This window comes from Chionomys nivalis, chromosome 2, assembly GCF_950005125.1.
Source record: "Chionomys nivalis chromosome 2, mChiNiv1.1, whole genome shotgun sequence".
Classification (NCBI taxonomy): domain Eukaryota; kingdom Metazoa; phylum Chordata; class Mammalia; order Rodentia; family Cricetidae; genus Chionomys; species Chionomys nivalis.
The window spans coordinates 111191629-111212627 of record NC_080087.1 but is presented as its reverse complement, the minus strand read 5'-3'; the positions used below and the strand labels follow the sequence as shown (position 1 = coordinate 111212627).

Sequence of the window (20999 nt, the reverse complement as noted above, 5' to 3'; positions counted from 1 at the left end):
AAATCTGACTTGTCAATTATTTATTAATAAAGTTTTATTAGAAAATGCCCTTTTATTTACATGTCTTCTGTGGATGCTTCATAATATGAGTGAAAAGCTAAGTAATCATAAAGCAAATCAGGGGCCATAAGACCTTGGATGTTTACTGTCCAGGCCTTTACTGGAAATGCTCCTGACTTCTGGTCTGGATTTTATCTTTATTTTTCAGAAAGTACTAAACAGGATTCAGGAAAGTTAGCTTTAAACAGTGTTTCTGTAAAGTGTTGCTTGCAATGTGATGTTATCAATAAGAGACTTGTGTGATGTTTTCTCAGCTTACACGAGGAGATGTATCAACAGTTCTTCAAGAAGACACAGAAAACGAGGTAAAGAAAAATGTGATTTATCAAGTTTTAATGAATAATAATATTTAAAAATGTTTATGAGGCAGGATCTCACTCACTATGCAGTCCTGGCTGTCCTGGAACACGCTATGTAAACCAGTCTTATCTTGAACTCATAGAGATCCACCTGCCTCTGCTTTCTCAGTGCCAGGATTAAAGGCATATGCTACCAAGCCTGGACTTAATTTTTTTTCTTTTTATACTATATTATACTAGGTCTCATAGATAATTTCCGTGCAAGTAAATAAATATTCTTTGAGAAAATTCCACCAGAAATCATGGCTCTCCACTCCCCATTTCTGTTGATCCCCCTTTGTCTCCCAGACAAATTTGCTCCTACTTTCTTATCATCTGTACATATAGTTTTGTGTCTCTCTGCAAATACTCAAGAGCCACAGATGAGAGCAAACACGCCTTTGTCTTCCTGAGCCTCACTAAGTGTGCCTATCATGATGATCTCCAGTTGTATCCATCTTCCTGCAACGGCAATAATTTTGATTTTCTTTTCATGGCTGAGAGAAATTCCACTGTGTACATAAATCAGTTTCTTTACCTATTCCTCTGCTGGTGGGCACCTAGGGTGGGGTCCACAGCTTGTCAGAAGCGCCATAACAAACGTTGACGAAGTAACTAAGCTCTTACTGTGTATTCTGCACGGTGAATGACAAGCTGGCTTTCTTGATTGGCTGTTAAAATCAGTACCAAGTTATTAGATCATCGTCAGTGTTGGTCAGTGTCAACAGAACCAGACAGAGTGCTAGTAACTCCCATTATTCCTCCGACTACTTAGTAGATTTGGGAGGGACTCGGGGCTGCATGTGTCTTCATGTACTGAACATTCTTGAGGTAAGAGATAAAGTATGTGACCCACATGATATTTAGCATAACTTTTCCTTACCCATGTAGAAAGCCATGGAAACAGAGAGATCTTGATGGTAATATGAGACCTGTGTTCTAATTCCTCAACTCCTGAATGCCTTTGGTCTGTCATTTGCCCTTTCCTAACTCAAATTATTTATCTGTAAGAAGAGACATAGTAGGGGCTGGAGAGATGGCTCAGCATTTAAGAGCACTGACTGCTCTTCCAGAGGACCTGGGTTTAATTCCTAGCACCCACATGGCAGCTCATAACTGCCTACAACTCATATCTGACACCCTCATGCTGACATACATGTAAGTAAAATGCCAATGCACATTTTAAAAAAATGTGGCATTCAGTTTCAGGTGAGTTAAGCTGATTATCCAGCCAGTTTTGAGAGACTGTTCAGAAGCAGTTGTGGGATGCTCCTCCCACCCCATCTCAGCCCCACAGTGTCGTTGATGTGTAGTGATGAGGCGAGCAGGCCTGCTTTTTGTCCCGCCCGGCTACCGCATGTTTAGCTTTATAGACAAAATAACAAAACACAAATAGTATTCATTTAAACACTGCCTGGCCCATTAGTTCCAGCCTCTTATTGGCTAACTCTCACATCTTGATTAACCCATTTCTAATAATCTGTGTAGCACCACAAAGAGGAGGCTTACTGGGAAAGATTCTAGCCTACATCTGTCTAGGGTCGAAGAATCATGGCATCTGCCTCACTTCCCTTCTTCCCAGCATTCTGTTCTGTCTACTCTGCCCACCTAATTTTCTGCCCTATCAAGAGGCCAAGGCAGTCTCTTTATTAACCAATGAAAGTAACACATAGACAGATGGCCCACCTACATCATTGATGGAACCTTTAACTGGCTGGAAAAGCGGGAGCCACTAATACGGAAGCTCATTTTAAGGCCTTCAATATCTGGTTCATTGAAATTGGATTGCACACAAATGAGACATACACACAGACTGCCAGACACAGGCATCACCAGCAGGCACCAGGCATGTGCTGGGACATAGACAGGCAGGCTGAGTGGAGGTGGCACACAAGCCTGCAGATAGACACATACAGGCAGGTAAGCTGGTAAAGGTGGTCTCAAGGCCATATTTATACAGAACCACGCAAAGGCGGCACTCCAGAACTGATTATCTAAAACATGACATCACTATTTACTTTGGGGTCTCCAGATACTTGGTGTCAGCTAACTCAATGTGCTATCTCATTGTCATCCCCCCTTGCCACCATATACAGTGTCAGCCATGTTTGAGCTGACATATCAGATAGCCATATCAACACCATGTTGTTTAAATTTAAACACCCTCACGGCTTTCTGTGTCTAAACAAACACCCGTCAAGTGGTATGCAGGGCTCCTCTAGAATTGCAGAATCTTCTAGAGTCACTGCCTGAGGCCTCAGGCAAGCTCAGGAAAGGAGAAAGACAGCAAATCAGATGAAAGGAGAGTGATGACATCACCTCATTGGGTGCCCCCTTCCATCCCCCTCTACCGGAGATGCCTCCAACAGCAGAACAAAATTTGAGAGTTATTATTCCCATCTGCAGAACTCCAAAGCCATTGCACAATGAGAACGATCTATTCAAAATATTCATAGGAAAGTCACTGTACAGTGGCTGCTGTGACCAACCAACCTGTTTGAGAGCTGGGATTCTGACACACAAGGCTTCAGCCACTATGCAGGAGTTCAGAGTTTGGGAGCAGAGCAGGTTTTTATCTATAAGAACCTAATCATTCATAAAAGAAATCCCTTCAAGTGTAACTAATTCCTGGAGAAAATTGATGTGTTTTAAGTTGCAGAAAGAAGATACCAAAGTGGGTAGAGGGAAGGGCGTGCACAGTTCTATAATAAAGCAAATTATGTCCCTGCAGGTCCAAGAATTCTCAAACAAAACAATGTGGATTTTAACCTTCCTGAGCTTCCAGTGACCTGTGGTACTGCTAAGGGGACTCTGTATAAGGAGAAATTTAAGAAAGGTGAGTTTCAGATCTTCTGTGCCCTTCACCTGGACAACGGCACCATGTATGGGGTGGGAACTTGTGTTGGGGGTGTCTCACCCTAAAGTCAGTTTACGGGACTCAGGATATCGGCAATGTCACACCCATTACTGAAGTGAGAGTTTGAGATCAAGTTACCAATGAGAAGACCTGAGAGGCCAAGTCCAGAGGAGCCAGAAGCTTTTGAAGATGCTCTCCTAGTGGGGACACACAGGGTGCAATCAACCACCCCATCAATGAAAGTGTGAAAGGCTTTCTTCCGAGGGGCTGCCGGAGCCCAGGGGCAGGGCTTCTAACAGCATGGAGTTATTCAGGTACCTATCTGCATAGCGCACACCAAATCCAGATACCCACAAGTGGAGCGGGTCTTGTTTGTGAAATAAACTGTAAATGGTTTCGGCATTTTGAGAGTTACTCTGTGTTTCTGAAAGTGACAGAAGCTCTCCCCAAAGTCACATTTGCAGACTCCAAGCCGAAGTTCGACTGTGCCAGGCGGCGTTTCTTCAGAGTCTCAGGCTGCTGGGTTCATTCTTTTCTGCTACCAAGAGAAGTAGCAATGAGAACATTTTTTGAATTTTTTTCTTTTTCTTTTTCTTGTACTATTGGGATTAAACCCAGGGCCTTGTGTTTGTGAGCCAAAAGCTCTCTCACTGAGCTGTAACCTAAGCTGCAGTTTTGCGAATTTAAATATCAAACGTCACCTCCCTTCCCCCCTGTGAAAAGGGGCAATAAGATGCCTGTTCAGCATCTCAGACCAGAGTAAGCCCTAACACACCAGGATGGGAAGTATATGTGTCTGAGAAAGTCAGCATCAACCTTAGTGGGTTCGTTAGCTGTAACCTCTGTCAAACTTTAAGCTAAGTAAGAAAAAACAGAGGATTTTGATTGGAATTTGGATACACTCAAACCTCAGCTCTCTTGGAGTATTAGTCCAGGGTTCTTTGCTCTACCGAAATATTCAGTCAGGCTGCTCCATGTAACTTACAGATTTAGAGGCTAAAAGGCCAAGATCAGGCAGCCTCATATGTTGGCCTTTGAAGAGGGACTGAGGGCAGATGGCATTATGCCAGGGACATGACATGGAGGAGGAAGAGATCACACCATAAGACAGTGACTGGGGTCCCATGAGAACTATGTTAATCCCTCTCAAGGGCAGCACCCTCCATGATCTAGTGCTACCTCACATACCGCTTTCTTTTTTTGTTTGTTTTTTTATTATCTTTTTTTTCTTCAAGGCAGGGTTGCTCTGTGTAGCTATTGGAGCCTGTCCTGGCACACACTCTGTAGACCATGCTGGCCTCATATAGATCTGCTTACCTCTGCTTCCCAAGTGCTGAAATTAAAGGTGTGCACCACCGCTGCCCAACTAAGGACCAGATTTTCAATATATTAACCCTGAGGGGATACACTCAAACCATAGCTCAACCACAAGTCAGTTTCTCTGTCATCTGCATCAGGTTCTCTAATACTAAACCTCCTCTATTTTGAAATGAGAATAAAACTTCTCTCACCATATTGCTGTGATAAAAAAAGATAATGGAAATGAAATACTGTGGGAATAGTAGTTGTTAGAGTACAGTGCCACTGGTCCTCTATCATGGTTGATCTTCCTTTCCACAGCACAGTTCTTTCTTTAAGATTTACTTTTATTTTCTGACTATGGGTGTTGGGCTGCATGTGTCTATGCACTGAGTGTGCCTGGTGGCCATGGAAAACAGAAGTGGACATCAGATCTGGAGTCGTGGATGTGAGCCCCCATGTGGGTTCTGAGAACTGAACCTGGGTCTTCTGCAAGAACAGCAGTGCCCTTCACCACTGAACCATTTCCCTAGCGCCAAAGTAGTTCTTTTGTTCTCAACAAATAGGTGTTTTCCCTGTGGTTCTACTGTCTACATGGAATTTAGCTGTTCCATGTAGACAACATTTCCTAAATCACTTTTAATATCAACTAGTCATGAGTCTAAAATACTGAGGGATAACTAACTGTCGTGACCTGGAAGTGTAATGTTACAGAAGTAGCCGTGGTGACAGCTTCCTCATGGCTGGATTCACAAGAGTCCAGCATGGAATTTTCTGCCCTCACTCACCTTTCTGAAATGCAAGTTGGCCCTCCACTGGGTCTCAGTAAAACAAGGATAAATAACCCATTTTAGGGCCATTCCTTTTTCTATCTTTTATTATTACAGTAGAATGCTTTTAAAGGAAATGTCAAAGGATGAAGGGATGGCTTTGTGGTTAAGCACACTGACTGCTCTCCCAGAGGACCCAGGTTCAATTCCCAGCAACCACACTTGGCTCACAACCATCGAGAACTACAGTTTCCAAAAATCCAGTGCCCTTTTCTGGCTTCTGTAGTCAGTAAACACAGATGGTGTATGCAGACATACTTTAAGACAAATACCAATACACAAGAATAGATGAATTACTTGTATGCCAGGCAGTAATGGCACTCACCTTTAATCCCAGCAGCCAGGAGGCAGAGACAGCCTGGTCTACCAGGGCTGCTAAATCCTGTCTCGGGAAAAAAAGCTTTTTGGGAAAAGTATAAAGGATAACATCAGTGGTAGTCATTCTCTGTCCTTGCCTATCAGGATGGGTGTGGGGCCCCTGATGACTGAGAGGGAAATGCACATCCTCTTGAGACTAAACCTCAGCCCCAGACCCAGGATGATGATGGGCCAAGGGCAGGTGTTTTTGTAGCTGACTGTTCAGTTTGTCTTGGTCTCACAGGCATCAATGAGAAGAGTATACGGAGTGAGACTGGGCGTTGGTTGACTCCCAAGGAGTTTGAAATCAAAGGAGGTCGCCAAGACTCCAAGAACTGGAGGCAAAGCCTGCGTTGCTGTGGATGGACCCTGGGAGAGTTGATAAAGGTATTCTCAGGGCAGATAGCTTCCCTGGTTCCTGGGTAAGACAGTAGATTAAAAGCTTCTATGTGACAGGCAGCTTCAATTATTCTGGGGTAAGACAGGAGATTAAAAGCTCTCTCCAGGGCTGGAGAGATGGCTCAGAGGTTAAGAGCACTGATTGTTCTTCCAGAGGTCCTGAGTTCAATTCCCAGCAACCACATGGTGGCTCACAACCATCTGCAATGAAATCTGATGCCCTCTTCTGGCCTGCAGGCACACATGCAGAAAGAACACTGTAAACAAAATAAATAAATAAATCTTAAAAAAAGGCTCTCTCCATGTGACTGATAAGTTATTTCACTATTGTATTTCATTGACACCAGACGGTAGCAGAATGTCTGTTTACAAGACACCATTATGATTCTTCCAAGCCAGGGTCCATGGCATGGGTTGTTGCCAGTATGCCACTCAAGTGTTACCTTGACTGGCTTGCATTATGGCTTAATCATTTAAATGATTTAATAGATGCATCCTTTACCATTAACTAGCTGCATAAAATTTGGTAGCATGAATATAATTTAAGTTAAATTTGAATGTAATTTAAACGTGGGATGCCAGTGTGAAAATAATACATGATTACGTATCCAACGATAATGCACCCGTGTGGATGCCTGCGTTACAGGATTGTCCAGCAGTTCTTCTTCCAGGTCCTCGTCTCACACTTGTTCTTCAACAGCTGAGTGTGGTTGCCACACCTGTAATCCCAGCACTTGGGAGACTGAGGCAGGGAGATTGCTCCAAGCTCAAGGATGGCTTAGACATTGTAGTAAATGCCAGAACAGGTTACAGAGTGAGACCAACCTCAACTCTATCTACCCAAAAATAAGAGTAAATAAAGGAAAAGTAATTTGAAATTGCTTTTTGAAATAAGTTCTTTGCTCTTCATTTATATCAATCCCTGAATTGGGGAAATCAAGAGGTTCCCTTAATAGTAGAACCTATTTCTTTTGACATAGGGTACACAGATCTTTCTGTCACATATCTCAGATGGCCTATCCTTGTGTCATCCTCACAATAAAGAACAAAAGTTTGCTTATTGAGTATTGGCTGAGCTGCATCTAAAGCATGGGGAGTACAGGTGTGAGCCCCTGGCCAGGGCAAGGCTGCACCTCCATACCCTACCTGCAGTTACTACTGTGGAGGAGAGGAGTCTGTAGGAAATGATGCCGCAGCTAAGGGGTGGGATGGCTATTTCTGGGTTTAGGACTAAAAGCCTTGTTATGGAACAGTCTTCCCTGAGGTGGGTCACAGAGGGCAGTTCTGATAAAGTGTAGGGTGGGGTTTTCTGCATGGGGAAAGAAGGGCATTAGAAACCAGCCCTCAATGTGTCTGGAAACTGTGGGAGATCAAGCAGCATCTCTTGTCTGAGCTCACTGTGAAAATCACTAGGCCAGAAAAAGGGGTTTAAATGTGTCCTTGACTCAGCATTAGGGCACAAGGGGAGCAATTTCCATGACAACTTGTATTTAATAATGGTGCATCCAGACAGAGTAACTAGAAAGCAGTTAGAAATACAAAATAAAAGCAAAGACTTACCCCATCATTAACATCTCTATCTTTCAGAAAGAATTGCTACCGAACCCACCAAAGAAAAAGAGAAAGGTAATTATTCCAAGATCTCCTTCCATGATGTCTGAGGCTATCATCTACAAATTGGTAGTTGTGATTTCTGTCACATTACAGTTGTTAAATTCACTGATTATAGTAAAAATGGATTTTATAATATGGTATTGTTGTGGTTAATACTTTAAAATATTATACAATATAAAAGGCCAGTGCTCCATTTAACATTAAAACATTTGAGATTGAGGTGGGAACAATTCTTAAAAACAAAACAATGGACTGGCAATATGACCCAGGAACTAAACCTGATGACCTGAGTTCAATCCTCAGGAGCCATATGATGGAAAGATAAAACAGGCTCCCTAAATATGTCCTTTGCTCTCTACCTCATTGTCACATGAGTGTGTATACACGTACATATATAAAATGCAATTTTTAAAGACCTAAATCCTAGAAAGATGGCTCAGTGGTTAAGAAAACTAACTGCTCTTCTAAAAGATCCAAGTTTATTCGCTGGAAACAAGGCATTGAGCTCTCATCTCTGGAGTCTGGATAGCTCATTGGATGACTGAGGCAGGGCCCTGAGGCTATTGGTCCATAGATCACGGCTTGGAGGCAGAGATCTCACCTGATGACTGTGCATTAGAACCCCTCAGAATGTTTAAGCACCCAGTGCTTGGCTCCAGCTCAGGCTCAGCAAATTGAAATTCATTTTAATTGGATCTTAGATATGTGTTTTGTTTTTTTCCTTCAGTGTTAAGGATCAAACCTAGGGTCCCTTTCATGTGAGGTTGAACATTCTCCCATTGGACTACACTCTCAAGCCTGGAAATTTTTTAATTCCATGAATGATTTTAGTCTATAACATGTTGATGATTACTGTGAAATAAAAGAACAAATTTCTTGTTTAAAAAGAGGGAGGTTGGATGGTATAGGAGGTCTTTCTGTTTATGTATTGCTTTCATTGGTTACAGGGAGCCAGGCCCTTTGTTCATCCTGGCCGCCCAGCTAGCTTATACCCGAAATAACCACACAGAAATTATATTAATTAAATCACTGCCTGACCCATTATGTCTAGCCTCTTATTGGCTATCTCTCGCATCTTGATTTAACACATTTTTAATAATCTGTGTATCACCATGAGCTCGTGGCTTACTGAGAAAGATTCAGCATGTCTGACCTGGCGACTCCATGGCGGCTCTCTCACTCTGCTCTCTTTCTCCCAGAATTCAGTTCTGTTTTCCCCACCTACATAAATTCTGCCCTATCAGACCAAGCAGTTTCTTTATTGATTAACTAATGAAAACAATACATAAACAGAAGGACCTCCTACAGTTGGAGAAAAGCTCAGTGGTTAAGAGCACTTGCTCTTTCCAAGGACCTGGGTTCAAAACCTAACGTCCACTTGAAGGTTGGAACCATCAGTAATTCTAATTCCAGTGAATCTGACGCCTTCTGTCCTTTGTGGGCCCCAAGCTCACAAGTAAGACATAGACATACATGAAAGCAAAACATCCATGCACATAGAATTAAAGTAAAAACAAAAAATCAAAGGGGCAAGGGCATGGCTAAGTGGTGAAGTGTTTACCTAGTGGAAGATGCTTGTCTATCACACTTCAGGTCCCCTGCATTCAAACTCCAGCACCATGGAGGGAGCACCACTTAAAGAGAGCTGAATGTGTATGGGGATGTACCTTAATAGTGCAGTGATTGCCTAGATTTGGGTTCTATGCCCACATTAAAAAAAGATAAACCGCCGGGCGATGGTGGCGCACGCCTTTAATCCCAGCACTCGGGAGGCAGAGGCAGGTGGATCTCTGTGAGTTCGAGACCAGCCTGGTCTACAGAGCTGGTTCCAGGACAGGCTCCAAAGCCACAGAGAAACCCTGTCTCAAAAAACCAAAAAAAAAAAAAAAAAAAAGATAAACCTCAGGACCCATCCAGGCTTCTAGACAATGGACCACTATGTAGATTTGCCTGTGTCCTGCTCTTTCTCAGGACTCACTTGCAGTGTTTTTTGTTTGTTTTGTTTTTGTTTTTGTTTTTGTTTGTGGGTCTTTTTGTTTGTTTGTTTGTTTGTTTTTGATTTTCGAGACAGGGTTCCTCTGTAGCTTTTTTTGGTTCCTGTCCTGGAAATAGCTCTTCTAGACCAGGCTGGCCTCGAACTCACAGAGATCCGCCTGCCTCTGCCACCCGAGTCCTGGGATTAAAGGCCTGCGCCACCACCGCCCGGCTCTTGCACCACCATGGCCCAGCTACTTGCAGTGTTTTTAATGATCAGAAATCTTGGCCCAGCAACTTGATAATAGTGTTCAGCAAACATAGTCTCACCTGCTTTTATAAAAAGCAAAGACTGAGGCCGGGCGGTGGTAGCGCACGCCTTTAATCCCAGCACTCAGGAGGCAGAGACAGGTGGATCTCTGTGAGTTCGAGGCCAGCCTAGTCTACAAGAGCTAGTCCCAGGACAGGAACCAAAAGCTACGGAGAAACCCTGTCTCGAAAATAAAAATAAAAAAATAAAAAAAAAAAAAGCAAAGACTGTTGCAAGATTCCCTGCCCATGGGCCCTGTTGGAATAGATACCTCCAAACATGTCCCTCAAGGGCCTTTCAAGGTGCCTATAAAAGAGATCCCATGACCAGATTCATGTTTGCAGCCTAGAATATGAGCATTGTGTGTTCTTATGTCATAGTAAATGACTGGGTGAAGAGAGAAATCAAAAATTACAATTTTATTCACTTCAGCTCTGACTTGTTAGATATTTTCCTTTACTGGTGATGTCATGGGTAAGGAATTCTGCACCCCAATAGCATCAGGCCCTATACAAGCATGAGGTGAGACTTAAAAGTTAGGGTGAGCATGATCAGTGTAGGATGATCAGTGTAGGACTAGGTGTCTGAGACAGGGAGGGGCAGGGATGAGTCAGGGTTCACATGATGGGAGGTTAGAGGCTCATTGTAACAGGGGAAGAGGGACAGTGTTACAGACAATAAAGACCTCACTAGCGAAGCACAGAGTGAGTGCTGGAGGCTCAAAACAAGACCAGAATGCAGACCTGAAAGACCAGAGAAAGAGTGCTCATGGGAGGAACTGTGAATATTGTGGCAAATGAAATGAGTTGAGGGGACAGGACAGACCCCAAGGAGCCCCACATTTTACTAGTAGAACAAGCTCTACAACCCTAGGTGGTTCTCCTGATTACATTCATTTAATGTTAGAAATGTCACCTTGGAAACTGATTCAATAGAAACAGAACCCAAGATAGTCCTGGCTACATGAGCCCCCTCTCAAAACAATGATGATGAAATTAATTGATTAATTAAGCCACATTAAGACATTATATTTTGGAGTTAGGCTGTCCTAAATAATAAATACGTTAGGTTATCTTTAATTCAACCTTTTTATTACTCTTGGTTTTTTTCCTTTTTTTAATTATTTTTATTGAGCTCTACATTTTTCTCTGCTCCCCTCTCTACTTCTCCCCCTCCCCTTCAACCCTCTCCCAAGGTCCCCATGCTCCCAATTTACTCAAGAGATCTTGTCTTTTTCTACTTCCCATGTAGATTAGATCTATGTATGTCTGTCTTAGGGTCCTCATTGTTGTCTAGTTTCTCTGGGATTGTGATTTGTGGGCTGATTTTCTTTGCTTCATGTTTAAAGACCACTTATGAGTGAGTACATGTGATAATTGTCTTTCTGTATCTGGGTTACCTCACTCAAAATGATGTTGTCTAGCTTCATCCATTTGCCTGCAAAATTCAAGATGTCATTATTTTTTTCTGCTGTGTAATACTCCATTGTGTAAATGTACCACATCTTCCTTATCCGTCCTTTGGTTGAAGGGCATTTAGGTGGTTGTTGCAAAAGTGTTTCTATTATTTTCATGTCAGAATTGCTGTTTTCACAATGTAAATTTTTCTAGTCTGACAAATCCCAACAATTCTCTGAACTTCATTTCATATCAGAATGCCATTTTCTAACAACTCTGTTCAATACTAGTCCTTAATATTTTGAGGAGAGGGCCTGGTGAGACAGAGAGAGAGTTAAGAGCACTGATTGTTCTCCCAGAGGACCCAGGTTTGGTTCCCAGCACCCAATGGCAGCTGACAACCACCTGCAAATCCAAGGCCAGGGGATAAGATTCCAACTTCTGGCCTCTGCAGTCAACTGCACATATGTGGTACATGTATATACACTCAGGAACACACACTTAAAGCAAATATTTGAAGTCTCCTTTAGAGTAAAGAAATTTCTGGGCCACCTTGGTTTAGGCAAAGGCCACCTGCTCTGATATTCCGGTGTCACACTGCTCTTGATGATTTCTGCAACATTTCTTCTTGTAGCTGGAAAATTCAAGACATTGTATGGTGTGTGGCGGACGACGGAAATTGTGCTCTTGTGTTAGTTGTGGAAGATTCTATCATAAGAATTGCCACATCCCACCTGTGGAAGACAAGAGGTTAGTAAGACAGCCCTGCCTCTACCAACCCCCCGGCCCTGCCTCCTCAGGACACACTTCCTCCCTACACACACACATACACACACACACACACACACACACACACACGCTGCTGGTTTGCTGTCTCCAGTTGGAGATATCTTGATACAATGAGAACAAGACTCTTAGTCTCAAGATCCAAATGTATCCAGAGCTGTTTCTCAGCACTCATAGCAGAAGATTAAAGGAAATAATTAATAAAAAGTGATTACCTGAAAGAAGCGTCCCTCCCTGTCACCTATGTGCTCCACTGGGGTGATAGCACTGTAGAGCAGTTGTTGGCTTTAACCATGCGTTCATCTTCTACACTACAGAATTACAAAGTTGATAAAGCTGGCTGTCAAGCCTTCAGAAATCCACCAAGCAATCTATCAGACTAGTTGATCCTGGGTCGCAGAGCACTGCATGAGAACTGGAAATTCTGCGTGTCCGCACCCCACCCCACCCCCACTAAAGCACCCCTTTGCTTTAGCTATATCTCTGGGCAGAGATAGAATGTGAGATTCCAAGAGGTTGAAGGGGAGTTGTATGGGTTCTGTGAACGGTGTGGATGAAACCACTGTGACCCAGGGACTGATGTCTCCTGGAAAGCCTCCAAGAGAACACTGCCCTCTGGTGACAGGAGGAGTCATAGCACCACCCACTGCACCCAGGGCCCCATCTCAGAGGATTATTGGAAACCACTTCTTCTAGCTAGTTAGACGAGATATCAAGGCACAGAAGGAATCAGTTCTTTCACTCTGCCCACATGCAGCTCCCCACTGGGCAATGTCAGAAGAAAGAACCCCTGTAGCTTTTGCTGTGCTTACTCAGCAAGGCTGAGAAGCAAGGGTTGTTTTCTGGTTTTCTGACTATAACTTCATCTATTTCGCTCATCAAGGTTCAAGACTCCTGTGCTTAAGTCACTAACTTCACTGCGATGACCAAACATGGCTTGTTGCCAAGCTTTCAAAACTCAGAAGGAAACTCCAAGTCTTGAGGTCAATAGGAATCCATTACTTCCTTGGGTACCACCTCATTCACGACACTCACTATTGATAGTAGGGGTTATATTTTCATATCAAGCCCACATGGAGAGCCAGTCCAGTGTTCTCCAAGAGTGAAGTTGAATGCTATGTGGAAACCATTCTTGAACAAAGGTCTTTGTCAACCACAGGAATGGGGGCTGGTCCACAGCCTCTGCCCTTGCTCACTTTATCTCTGATCTCTCAGTGGCCCATGGAGTTGTATCATCTGCAAGATAAAGGATCAGGCAAAGTGCCAAGAAAATCAAGCATGCCATAAGGAATCTGAGGTCCTGAAGAGGAAGATGTTGCCTGAGGAGCAGCTGGTGAGTCAGTGTGAAGTTGAAGGTCTCTCTTTTTGGTTGATAGAGGAACATGGTCTCACAGGGGGTAAAGAACAGAACCCCAAGGTAAATTGTATTGTGCTTTAATCACGTGACCCAGTGTGAAATTCATACTCCAGGCAGTATTTGTATTTGTAAATACCTTTCGTATTTGTCTCAAAGAGGTCAAAGGTCTGAGAGTCATTTGTTGAATCTTGGAATTTAAGCAGGTCTTTCTCCCTAAGTTGCCTTCCACTTAGATCACCTTTCATCTTTTGCAGAAATGTGAACTGCTTCTCTTGACTGTCTATTGCCATTCAAAAAGTGTCTTTTTTAAACTCAAACCAAAGCAAGTAAGTAAGAACAACAAAAACGACATCTTGTGAATGATTTTATTCCAATACAAGTTGGCTTTCTCTTGACTTCTTGTTGAGTGTCTTTGTGCAGGAAGCCATACCATAGACTGGGGCAGTATACACAATATAAGTTTGTTTCTTATGGTTCTGGACACTGAAGGTCTGAGGCCAAGGTGTAGATAAAGTCTGGCTTCTGGTGAGAGTTTTCTACTTCTTTGTTTGAGACAAGGTCTCACTGCATCTCTATCTGACCCGGAATTCACTCTGTAGACCAAGCAGGCCTTGAACTCATAGAGATTTCATTTGCCTCTGCCTCCTAAAAGATAGGGTTAAATGTGTGTGCCATCACAACTGGCTAAAACTCTTCTAGGAAGCAGGCAACTCACTTCTGACTGTTCCTTCAAATGGTGAAAAGAGACTGAGAGAATTTCCCAAAGTCTTAACAAGGGCACTAACCCAACTCCCAGAGGCTGCTCCTTCATAACCTAATTTCAAAGCCTTTACTTCTTACTTCCAGTGTGCCACGGTTAGGATTTCACCCTATGAGTTAGAGGGATGGAGATGCAAGCATTCAGAATCCACAACCATGGGAATGTGCGGTAGTCTGACTAAGGACTATGCTGACAGCAATCCCTCCCCCTCCCCTTCTGTGCTTTCCACAACAGAGGAAAGAAGACTTTCCAGCCCTCCAGGAACACATGTGGTTAGACAAAATCAAGAACAAGCTGAACAAGAAGGCATACCACTTGGTACAACATTTTGTTGCGGACATGCGCCTCATCTTTCATAACCACAGCATATTTTATAAAGTAAGTGCCTCTGCTTTGCTTTCCTTTTTCTCTGAGGTGAGTCACTTTTCCTCATGTCAGGTAGATGCTACAATTCCCCTCATCATGGGGCATGCCCATACAAGTCAAAGTGGAGGGAGGATTCAAAAAGTCCCATGATGCTGGTGGGGAAAGCAGCAGTGACTCAAATTGGACCTCCGGAAGTTCACTTTGGGACAGTCAGTTTTCTCCCATGGAGAGCAACAGGTTACAGATTTGCTCACGGTTGCCTGGAGCAGAAGTGTGTGTTAAAGACAGCCAGCATTTGTTAACTATAAAGAGAGAAAAGTCGGGGTTTTCACATGGCAAAACCCCAAATTTCTTAGTATCTAAAAGTCCTAGAGCTGTAGCAAAAAGTTCTTGTCACAGCACTGGAGAGATGGCTCAGGGGTTAAGAGACCTTGCTGCTCTGGGAAGGAGAGGAGCATGGCTCCCAGCACTCATATCAGGGGCTCACATGCACTCCAACTCCAGGGAATACAACACCCTCTTCTTAACTCCTCAGCACCTGCAAGCACATGCACACACGACACATAAGCACACATGCTTGAAAGTAATAAAAATGACAAAGGTAGAGGCAGGCAGATCTCTGTGAACTCAAGGCCAGCCTGGTCTATGGAGCAAGTTTTAGGACAGTCAGGGCCACACAAGGAGACCCTGTCTCAAACAAACAAACATTAATAACAACAATAATAGTAAATATGTTTTAATTAGTTTTCTATTTTAAAATTTTGCTTTTCTTACATTTTCATCATAATCTCCTTCCCCCAGTTCCTCCCAGGTCCTCCTCACCTCCCTATCTGTAATAAGGAGCAAGCAGGCCTGTTTTTCGTCCTGCCCGACTCCCATATGGTTAGCTTTACACCCAAAATAACAACACATAAATCGTATTCATTTAAACACTGTTGGCCCGTTATTTGTAGCCTCTTACTGGCTAACTCTCACATCTTGATTAACCCATTTCTATTAATGTGTGTAGCTTACCTGGTGTGGCTTACCTGGAAAGATCCTAGCCTACATCTGTCTCGAGTCGGAGAATCATGGCAACTGACCCACTTCCCTTCTTCCCAGCATTCTGTTCTGTTTACTCTGGCTACCTAATTTTTTGTCCTATCAAAGGGCCAAGGCAGTTTCTTTATTAACCAATGAAAGTAACATATAGGCAGATGACCCTCCTCCATCACCTATCCACTCAACGGCAGATTCTTTCCCTCTCAGAAAAATAAAATAAAAAATCCAAAAAATGAAAATCAAAACAAACTAAAAACCAGACAAACAAACCAAGACAAAAGAGAGAAAAATAACAAAAAAGATGCATACACACACAACAACAACAACAAACAAAGAACAAAAACCCACCAAGTCTGTTTTATGCTGACCAGTTACTCCTGGTCATGGCGCCTGTCCTGAAAGTCTGATATACCCAGTGACACTCTGTTGGAGAAAACTGACCTTCACGGTCCCAACGGGTACTAACTGAATAGTTTTTGATTAGGGGTGTGACCTGGTGTTTACTTCTTCTCAGGGCTGGGATTTTGTCTGGTTTGAACCTCTCCAGGTCTTAAGCATCCCGTCACAGTCTCTGTGAGTTATGTGAGTCTGAGCTCTCCAGTGTCTGGAAGATGCTATTTCCTGGACTCATCCACCATCTCGGGGTCTTACAGGCTTTGTGCCACCTCTTCCACTTAGATCCCTGAGCCTTGAAGAGAGGGGTTTGATAACAACTGCCCATTTGGATCTGAGTGCTACAGAGTCAGACTCTGGGCATTGTCCATTTGGGGGCCTCTGTGTTAATTCCCGTCTACTGCAAGAAGAGCTGCTCTGAGGAGTGCTGAGGGATGCTCTGACCTTCTATCTGATGGATACCAATACAAATAGTACTCTAACAATTATTATTATAATAAATGATGATAAATCTTCTAAAAATTGCCACAGAATTAGAAAACACCCTGAGTGACTGCATTAGGAGACCTAAGGATTTGGAATATGTGTTTAAAACACTTTCTCAAAAATCTGAGGGGAGACCAGAAGGAAATCTAAGCCAACTTTAGTGAAAAGAAAATAGAGCCAGAGTCTAAAACACCAGACAGATGTCAAGGTAGACAACTGAGAGGTGGGGAAGGAGGTTCAACGAAGTTGTCACATCGAGTCTTTGTCCACTGAGGCATGAAGTGGGTGTGAAAACTTCATCTTGTCCAGAGTGACGTGAGTTTGGGGTGTAGGAACTATGTTCTGCTGTCTCTGATCAACCTAGAAAGAGCCGTTAATGTCACTCCATTACTTTTTATTTTAACTCTATAGTCAGTCAAAGACGGCTCTTTGTGCCCCAAATTTAGGATGAGTGTATGAGAAAAAATACAGGTAACTGAATTCATTGTCATTGACTTTACCTCCTACCGGTTTGTTAGTGCTGGGCCCAAAATGAAGAAGTAACATTCTGCCAGGTTACCTTTTGTGGCTAGTTTGAGACCCTAATACCGTCTTTTAGTTTATTTTTAACTAAGTGTGGCAAGTGGCTTGCTGAAAGGATGCATTTAGAAGGGTTTTGCTACGTGGACCCGAGCAGTCTTGAACTCACAGAGCTCCACCCGCCTCCACTTCCCTAGGATGAGACAGAAGGGTGTGCCACCACTGCCCCGCTAGCATTTCAGTTTTAAGTTATTGCACTAAGATTCTGCCTCTTATTCAAATTTTGTAACTCCTTATCTAGCCTAATAAATTTCCAGGAAATTAAAAGTGTAGGGAAAGGCCGGGCGGTGGTGGCGCACGCCTTTAATCCCAGCACTCAGGAGGCAGAGGCAGGCGGATCTCTGTGAGTTCGAGGCCAGCCTGGTCTACAAGAGCTAGTTCCAGGATAGGAACCAAAAGCTACGGAGAAACCCTGTCTCAAAAAATCCAAAAAAAAAAAAAAAAAAAAAAGGTGTAGGGAAAGGAAGACTCTGCTCATTTCTGCTGTTGTATCTCACCTAGCACCAACATGGTAGAGTGGAAAATCTCATACCATGAAAACTTTGTTTCTTGCAACATATTTGAAATATATTGCATAAAATTGCTTCAGGTTATCTGTGAAATATTTATATAAACTGGATGAGTTTTTGAATTTTTTACTTCAATCCTATTCCTGTGGTATCTCATCATGTATAGACAAATATCCCAGCATCTGAAACCCAAACCACTGCTGATCTCAAGCATCTGGAGCAAGGGATATTCAGCCTGCAATACTAGTTTTATTTCTGTCTTCCCAAGAAAAGACATAACCAAACTCTCAGGGAATATAACCTCTTTCTTTTAAAAAAAAAATGGTTACACTTCTATTTATTTTACTTTGAGGGGAGACAGTGCCTCAGTGCAAGCCATGGAGCGGTGCACGTGGAGGTCTGGGAACAACTTGCTGGAGTGGGTTCCCTTTCTACCACGTGGATCCCAGGATTGAACTCAGGCTCCTTAGCAACAGGTGCCTTTACTCACTGAGCCATCTCACAGGCTCCATAACCTCCTCTTAGCTGGGTTAGACCTCCCCACTTGGAATAGTCTGAACAAGGTTCTGGGCTATCCAGAGGATTGGTTGGCCTAGCTTAGCAAGCTAGGGCGAGCACTAATTTCCTGCTTCCTTTTCAGAATCACAGGTTCAGCAACCTTGGAGTCAAAGTAGAAAGTCTATTTGAGGAGACTTTCAAAAGAACTTTTTCAATTCAAGGTACAAGCAAATAACATCAAACGTGTAAGCACACCAGTGGTTTTGTTCTCATAGTCCTTTGTATTCCGTCCATCACCCATCCCTCCAGCCGTCAACTGCACAGTGCTCTGAGAACCCACCCTCCCTTCTGCCCTTCTGTGTATATGCCCTGCCAACCTTCTACTTCTGACTTTCTGTATTGTCCTTCCTGTTTCTGTTTATTTACCTTCCTAAATAAAACTTAACGTTTGCAATGTACATCACAATGTTGAGCTGTCAGGTGCTGAGGGAGCCCACTGAGAAGCTGACTCTGGGAGCAGGATTGAACCCCTCCCCAATTTTAAACCCAAGTATGCTGCCCCAAATGTCTCCAAAGCATCTTTTCTAAGGATGACCTGGCCCTTTGAACCAGTGACTGAGTGGAGATACCAACAAAACAGACTAAATGTGAAAGCAGTGTCCTTGGGAAGAACTAGAAGGAGAACCATGACAAGCAGATATTACAGTTGTTTATCCTGTGGTGTAAAATGGGAAAGAGAAGCCAGAGAGAAAACTCAGCTAGGAACTGTGGTTTCCACAGACAGTTTCTGTTAACTGCTGTGAGCATCCAATTTGATGATGTTATCTCTGTGTTGCTGTTTATTCTTCAACCTGGAAGCCTCACCAAATGCTAACTCTGGTCTGCCCTGGACTCCACTGGGAACTCCAGACCCCACCCCCACCACCTCTACAGACATCCCTAGTCAGTTCCCCCTGGATATTCCAAGTAGATGATGAGCAATGTTCTGTTGTTTTTCTCTTTACTCTTTTACTTTGGCTTGTTACATACTTAATAAACTCATTCCAAACTCAAAGTATGGCGATCATTGTTGTTTCTCAGGATTGAGCAGAACATGACAGGGGTGGTTCAGCAGTCTCCACAAGATGCTATTTCTATTTGAAAGTCGTGACTCCCATAAAAAGTGAAAGAGAATAGGAGCAGACAATGGATGGACTGAGGATTCCTCCCACAGGCACCTGGCCTCTGCTCGGGATGGTAGAATAAGGGATCAAATGTCGTCTATGTCTAAAACTGCGGTTCACAGGGGGAGCATGTCCGGAATGGAGCACTCCAGGTACTTTCTACTTTCTCCTCTGCTTTTTCTTTAAAAAGAGTGCTCACTGCTCAAAGTCATTGATAGCTGGGCAGACTCATGATGATGAATGTAAAACTTTCTCAAACTCCCAGATTCTGTGAGATCACAGGGAAAAGAATATAAAAATCCAAGTTGAGAGGAGCTTTGTCTGAGATTTGTAACAACAGCAAAAGGCTTGGTGGTTGAACAGTATGTACAAACAGGAAACCTCAGTTTGGTACATTGTACAAGGTTTGTAATTTAAATTCAATTCCTGTATTGAAGGTTATTAAAAATCCCTGAAGAAATTGATTTGCTTAAAGCAACATTGATAATAACTAGCTTAAAAATCAAAATTGTGTGTCTAATCAAGATGGTTGCTTGTGTTTTTTCCAACTTTGTTAGGCTTTTAATCACTTCCAAAAGTAAGTCTCTTAGCAAAATTAGGACTTAGTTAAAAACTGCTTCGTGGTGGCTAGGGCTAGTTTTATGTGAACTTGGCACGAACCAGAGCTATTTGGAAAGAGAAAACAGCAGCAGAGAAAGTGCCAGCAGGAGAATGGCCCGCAGGGCATATTTTTTGACTGATGAGCAGTGTGGGAATCCTAGCTTATCATGGGTGCTGTCCCTGGGTGCTATAAGAAAGCAGACTAAGCAAGTCATGGAAGCAAACCAGTAAGCAGCCCTCCTCCGTGGGTCTCTTATCCGTTCCAGCTTCCAGGTTCCCGCCTTGAGTTCCTGCCCTGGTTTCCTTGAATAATAGACTCTAAGCTATAACCTGAAATAAACCTTTTCCTCTCCAAGTCGATTTTTTTTTTTTTTGGATCTTCGAGACAGGGTTTCTCCGTAGCTTTTGTTTCCTGTCCTAGAACTAGCACTTGTAGCCCAGGCTGGCCTCGAACTCACAGAGATCCGCCTGCCTCTGCCTCCCGAGTGCTGGGATTAAAGGCATGCGCCACCACCGCCCGGCTTCCAAGTCGATTTTGCTCATGGTGTTTAACACAGCAATAGAAACCCCAACCAAGACATGTTTTCTTTTTGTGAGTTTTTGTTTGCTTGTTTGTCTAAACTTTCTCTAAATGTTATACACGATTTAGCATCATGAAACTAGTAAGGCTGTCCCTCTGTGAGGATAAAGGGCTCAGAAAGAAAGTCATTTTTAACCCTTACACTCCAAAGCCAGCCAGTACCTCCTAGACAAAGAATCCTGCTAAGTTACCTGGCCTCTTGATCAGACAGGCCCTGGAGTCTCCAGCAATTGGATTCTGATCCATGGACATTCCACAGGGAGGAGAACCAATGGAGACAGACATGTTCCCTATGCTTCCAAAGGAAGGCACATGGTCAGCAGGGCCCTGACACTTCACTGCAGACCACACGGCTGATAGAGGAAAGCTACGGTAGCCAATGGGTCACTCCTAAACCCCTAAGTGAAACACATACAGAGTCTCAACAGACTTTACAAACAGGAAGG

General features: G+C 43.2%; 1 protein-coding gene across 1 annotated transcript in view; it reads left to right on the top strand.

Moving 5' to 3' along the window:
- LOC130869283 (nuclear autoantigen Sp-100-like) overlaps window positions 1-19225 on the top strand; it is a 104892-nt gene extending 85667 nt beyond the window's left edge. The window contains exons 21-29 of the mRNA XM_057761285.1: window positions 315-365; window positions 3130-3234; window positions 5986-6128; window positions 7728-7766; window positions 12070-12185; window positions 13437-13554; window positions 13833-13904; window positions 14573-14716; window positions 18353-19225. Of these exons, the coding sequence (XP_057617268.1) occupies window positions 315-365; window positions 3130-3234; window positions 5986-6128; window positions 7728-7766; window positions 12070-12185; window positions 13437-13554; window positions 13833-13904; window positions 14573-14716; window positions 18353-18445 (881 nt within the window). The 3' untranslated portion in view covers window positions 18446-19225. The remainder of the gene's footprint in view (window positions 1-314; window positions 366-3129; window positions 3235-5985; window positions 6129-7727; window positions 7767-12069; window positions 12186-13436; window positions 13555-13832; window positions 13905-14572; window positions 14717-18352) is intronic.
- Window positions 19226-20999: the final 1774 nt, after the last annotated feature.